This window comes from Triticum aestivum, unplaced genomic scaffold (assembly GCF_018294505.1).
Source record: "Triticum aestivum cultivar Chinese Spring unplaced genomic scaffold, IWGSC CS RefSeq v2.1 scaffold213939, whole genome shotgun sequence".
Lineage (NCBI taxonomy): Eukaryota > Viridiplantae > Streptophyta > Magnoliopsida > Poales > Poaceae > Triticum > Triticum aestivum.
The window spans coordinates 1-5526 of record NW_025236162.1 but is presented as its reverse complement, the minus strand read 5'-3'; the positions used below and the strand labels follow the sequence as shown (position 1 = coordinate 5526).

Genomic DNA, 5526 nt, shown 5'->3' with positions numbered 1-5526 from the left:
TGGTTGGGGAGCGTGTCTCTAGCTACCCCTCTTCACCACAGAAAGCTGAAGAGGGGTAGTTCGTCTTCCCAGGTTTGCATATAGTGACTCAACAAATTATTGAACACTTGCGTGCTACGAAAAGAAAAGGGCACACAAAGATAGATACGTAGTACATATCTTCGCACGACAAAAAAACATAATTCCATATAACCGCATGCCTGCCTGATCGAGCATGTCGTTCATTAGTTAGTCGGCCTATGTAGGCGGCAGGGGCTGGAGCACGAGGTGGAGCACGAGGCCTTGGCCGCCTGGCCTCTCCTCGACGGCGTAGGAATACGCTCACAAGTTATAACCATCGGATTTTACATGAAGATTTGCCATCTCAAAAAAGCAAATAAAAAATCTCAAAAAAATCAACAAGAACAACCACGCAAAATTCTTGACGTTCATTCTGGTTTAATTATGTCTCACCCACCAGTGAAGTCACCACATCAGATGTGCCGTTCCAGCCTGTCTTGACTGTGCAACCCGGATTGGCCGAGGAGACCGAGTTGCTTCTTGACTGCCTTGCGCGAGTTGAGAGTGTTTTAGGGAGGGCGAAGACCGCCCTTGCCAAACTTGAGGTTGTACCAGTTGTGTCTCCGCTGCCTGAGCTTTAGACTGGATCTTCAGTTGGGGAAGAAGCAAGCCTCTATGGACATTTCTCCCCTCATGCTACTTCATGTCTGTCGTCGAGGCCTGTGTTGTTGTCTGTCTCTAGGAGTGTAGTCATCGACGAGGTTGTGACTCCAGTGCTGCAGATTATGCCCGAGCTGCGGGAGCGTTGTGACGAGCCCACTTCACCTCTTTCAATGGTGCTTCCGAAGGAGATGGTGCATGTGATGTCTGTGGGTGACGAGGTTGATGAGGTAGGTGCTTTGGCACCTAATTTTGAGGCGCAACTACAGGATTCACCTCTGCCATGTGGGCAACTGGAGGAGCAAGAGTCCATCGTGTCGGTGGTACCCGTGGCTGATGATGTTCTTATGGCGGTGTCTGCGAGGGACAAGGTCGCGTCTGTCGGTGCCGAGGTTGATGCGGTAGGTGCTTTGGCACCTCATTCTGAGGCGCCGAAGTCCATCCGCCTGCCCGTCTTTGACCGTGAAGATATGCTAGCATGTATTGACGAGGCGGTATTCAAGAAGAAGCTTGGCGGCTTGCTTGCCTCCTTGGAGGCAGCTAGCCCTGGGTCTGGCAAGACGATTGCTTGCCTTCTAGTGGAGGAATCTTCTACGCGCAAAATCAAGAAGGTGAAGAAGGCTCTTAGGAGCATAGGCAAGAAGAGTAACGCCCTTGATAAGGTGTCCGTGGCTGCTTAATGGATGATTCTCAGTCTCTTCGACCACCATCTCGGATTGGCTCGTCTCCGTGGATTTGGTGTTGTTCGTTGTCTTCAACCTTGGTTTTGTTGGGTGTTTCTTTACGACGTAGAAGTGTGAAGGATTGTGGTTGTTGCACGTTATGTATGTTTGCCGGGTTGACCGTGGGGTTAAGGGGTTTCTTTCTTAGCGAGTAGTCCGCATGTGGTCTATATGTATTGGTTTTCGCCCGGTTTTCCATTAATTAACTGGGCAATTCTTTTCTTCTTAATTAATCGATGAGGCAAATCTTTTGCCTCCGTTTCGAAAAAAAATCAATAGAGAATTAGCAAATCCGCTAAAACACCTAGGCTGGGCTACATGTAAGGGTCGCTTTGTGATCCACCAAGCAATGATCACACGACCATGTTTTTTTGAAATTACACAACTGCCTAGTACACGAACCAGTCAAGCTAAGAGAACTCCGATGGTCAGAAGCAGCTCGGCGGTGTGACCTCTCCGGACGCGAACCCGCCGGCGTTTTGGCACTTGGCCTGCGCTGGCCGCTGGTGCCAGTACCTCAGCCTGATGTTCCTGAGCTTGATCCCGCTGCAGGGGTTGGTGCCGCTGCAGTTGAACTTCACCGCCACGGGCGTCGCCGACGAGCCCTTGATGTCCGTGTACGACAGGTCGCTGATCTGCACCCTCGAGCTCTGCAGGCACACACAACAACACAGCTCATGATATAGTCGATCGATCACGTGTAGTTGCATGCATGTAGGGAAGGAGACGTACATTGCCCGGGCAGTCGCCCTTGCGGGGGCAGTAGTTCTGGTCGACGAGGATGGGGTTGGCCACGCGGTTCATGGTGACCCGCCAGAAGGAGACGTTCTTGACGAAGCCGGAGTTGGGCATCGCCCACGCCTTGATCCGTAGGCCGTTGGTCGTGCCCTTCAGCACCGCCCTGTCCACGGTCACGTTTCTCACCCCCTCCTCACCGTCCTGCCATCCCAGGCTCCCGATGCTGCCACCGTCCATCCAACGCAAACACAAAACCAATGCTATCTATCAAACGCTGCGCAAATCACAAGCAAACAAAATATAATGTATGATGAACTGGCAACTGAAGGTGGCACCTGATGCAGTGGCCCGGACCGCACTTGATGTCCCTGATGAGCATGTCCGAGGTGCCGGGCCCCAAGGAGATGCAGTCGTCGCCGGTGCCGATGGTGGTGTTGAGGATGCTCACGTGCCGGGAGTGGCTGACCTGGATGCCGTCGGTGTTGGGGCTGTTAGACGGCGCGATGATCCGGACGCCTTGGACCGTCACGCCGCTGCAGTCGAAGATGGACATGTGGAATTCCTTGCTGTCGAGCAGCGTCAGCTGCTTCACGCTCACGCCCTTGGATTGGCTAATGTCAAGTGTCTGCAAACATAAGTATGTATGTCTTAGACCAGGTATATTGTATATATACGTGTTGTAACACAATACCTGTACCTGTACGTTCTCTCCTATATATACATAACAGCCGTACCCGCTTAGGGTATCGAGTATTGTTCAGACCCTAGTTTGTCTAATATGGTATCAGACGACGCGTTCGATCCGTGCCGTGCTTCCGCTTCCTCTGCCGCCGCCGCGTCGGCCTCCGCCGCCGTGCCGCCTCCGTCAACCCTGGCGACGGAATCGCCGTTCATGGCGTCCGCCCCGCTCGCCTAGGCCCGTCCGGTCGAATCAGGATCACGCCCGCCCATGCCCCCATCGCCCGCAATCCAGCAGTCTCTCGCCCATGGTGAATCGCTGGAACAGAACTCCCACGATCGCTATGATCGCACACAGCATGTGCATGTTCCGAACTCTCACGATCGCTACGATCGCATGCAGCAGCTGCCCCGCGATCCGGCTGTCGCTCGCCCGTATGGCGCCTCTGCGCAGCGCGACGCCACCTACGGCGCGATTCCATCGTATGCTGCGCCGCCGCCGTACGTCGGGATCCCATCGCATGCTGCGCCGCCGTTTTCAGGTCCCCATGGTGCCCCTGTTCAGGTGCCCTACGTCGGGCCGTATCCAGCACCCTACGTCGCGCTGCCGCCATCACCGTCCATCGCGCCGGCGCCGTATGCTTCGTCCTCCGCGGCGCCCTATGAGGCGCTATATGGCGCGCCCTACGCTACCCCGGCGCCGTACGTCGCGTCGCTGCAGCCCTACGGCGTACATCCTACGGTGCCCTACGGTCATCACCAACACTACCGTGCGCCTCCGTCGGCCGATGCGCTGATTTCGTACAGTGCTCCTCCGGCATACGACTCGCAGCTTCCCGCACCGGTGGCTGAACCAGGACCGTTCCACTTTGCTCATCTGGTGACGGTGAAGCTCTCTGCTGATAACTACTTCCTGTGGCGTGCTCAGGTGTTGCCGCTGATGCGTAGTCACTATCTTGAGGGGTATGTCGACGGTAAGCTGCCGTGTCCCCCGGCCATGGTTCCGGTTCCCTCAGCTGCTGGTGGCTCCGCCATGGTGTCCAATCCTGCTCATCGTCGGTGGATTGCTCAGGATCAAGCTATTCTGGGTGCCATTCAGTCCTCGCTCACTCCCTCCATGGCCGGCATGGTGGTCTTTGCCGCTACGTCGAGGGATGCATGGGCCACGCTCGACTCCAGCTTCTCCTCGCAGTCGCTGGCACGTTCCTCTGCCATTCGTTACCAGCTGGGTGAGGTCAAGAAAAATGATCTCTCCGTCACGGCCTTCTTCAACAAGGTCAAAAATTTGGCCGATACACTGTCATCTATTGGGAAGCCTCTCCGTGATGAGGAGTTTACTTCGTTCATTCTCAATGGGCTTGATGAGGACTATGATTCTCTTGTTGAAAACATCAATGGACGTGACACGCCGATGCCGCCTCGCGACCTCTACGCACGCCTCCTCAACACTGAACAGCGGCTAGCTGCTCGCCACTCCGTCGGCGTCTACACGGAGGGTCCTTCTGCGAACACTGCACTTCGCGGGGGCACCCGTGGTGTCAAGCAGAAGGCGCCGCCGTCCGCGGGCAATCAGCCCCGTTCGCCCGCTCCACCTCCTCCGATGGCTGGCCACAAGAGGCTACACTGCGAGGCATGTGGTGGTGGGGTTGAATGTCAACTCTGTGGCATTGAGGGGCACTTGGCGTCTCGTTGCCATCGTCGCTTCAAACACGACTTCCTTGGTATTGGGAACAACGGGAAAGGCAATGAGAAACAAGCTGCTCTCGCTACACAGGAACCTGGATTTACTCCTTCTTATTCTGTGGATCCTTCCTGGTACATGGACACCGGTGCCACAGATCATCTGACAAGTTAGCTCGATAAGCTGGCTACTCGCCAGCCCTACACTGGTCATGACCAGGTCCGCACTGCCAATGGATCAGGTATGCCCATCTCACATGTTGGTCAGGCATCTCTTCTTTCACGTACCACTAAAACCTTGCGTCTCCTTGATGTTCTTCGTGTTCCTTCAGTCACACGTAGTTTCCTCTCGGTTCCTAAATTAACTCGTGACAACAATGTGTTTGTTGAGTTTCACCCTTTCCATTTTTTTGTTAAGGACCGGGACACGAGGGACATTCTTCTTAGTGGTCGAGCTCCCCATGGCCTATATGCTCTTGATGTGCCGCCAATTTCTGAAGTTTTCAGTGGTGTTCGGGTGTCGTCGTCGCAGTGGCATTCTCGCCTCGGCCATCCGGCCACTCCTATTGTGCGCCATTTGCTTCATCGCCATAGTCTTCCTGTTGAGTCAAGCAATAAGGAGTTTCTAGTGTGTGATGCCTTTCAACAGGGCAAGAGTCATCAGTTACCTTTCTCTGTATCGAGTCGTGTTGTCAAGGCTCCTCTTGAACTTGTGTTTTCGGATGTGTGGGGCTATGCCCAAACTTCTGTTAGTGGTCACAACTATTATGTCAGTTTCATTGATGCCTTTAGTCGCTTTACTTGGATTTATCTTATTAAGCGCAAATCTGATGTGTTTCATGTTTTTATGCAATTTCAAGCTCATGTTGAGAGGTTGCTTAAGTGCAAAATTATCCATGTTCAGTCTGATTGGGGGGGGGGGGGCGAATATCGCAATCTTAATACCTTCTTCCAGAAGCTTGGCATCTCTCATCATGTGTCTTGTCCTCATACACATCAGCAGAACGGTGCAGCTGAGCGCAAGCACCGTCACATAGTTGAAACTGGC

At 54.0% G+C, this 5526-nt stretch overlaps 1 protein-coding gene across 1 annotated transcript; it reads right to left on the bottom strand.

Moving 5' to 3' along the window:
* Positions 1-1809: 1809 nt before the first annotated feature.
* LOC123176408 (polygalacturonase-like) lies at positions 1810-3014 on the bottom strand. The gene is made up of 4 exons (XM_044590618.1): positions 2934-3014; positions 2456-2745; positions 2115-2343; positions 1810-2032 (listed from the first exon to the last, which is right to left on the bottom strand). Exons 1-4 carry the CDS (start codon positions 3012-3014, stop codon positions 1811-1813), a joined length of 822 nt encoding a protein of 273 aa, XP_044446553.1. The 3' UTR covers position 1810.
* Between the last annotated feature and the right edge of the window lie 2512 nt (positions 3015-5526).

Bases quoted from the DNA above. Each gene is read 5' to 3' on its own strand.
- LOC123176408 (XM_044590618.1), bottom strand. From the start codon at position 3,014: ATGAACGGCGATTCCGTCGCCAGGGTTGACGGAGGCGGCACGGCGGCG. The intron at 2,746-2,933 runs GCACGGCACGGA...TTATGTTTGCAG, and splicing joins CGGCGGCAGAGGAAGCGGAA to ACACTTGACATTAGCCAATC. The intron at 2,344-2,455 runs GTGCCACCTTCA...GGACGGTGGCAG, and splicing joins GGTCCGGGCCACTGCATCAG to CATCGGGAGCCTGGGATGGC.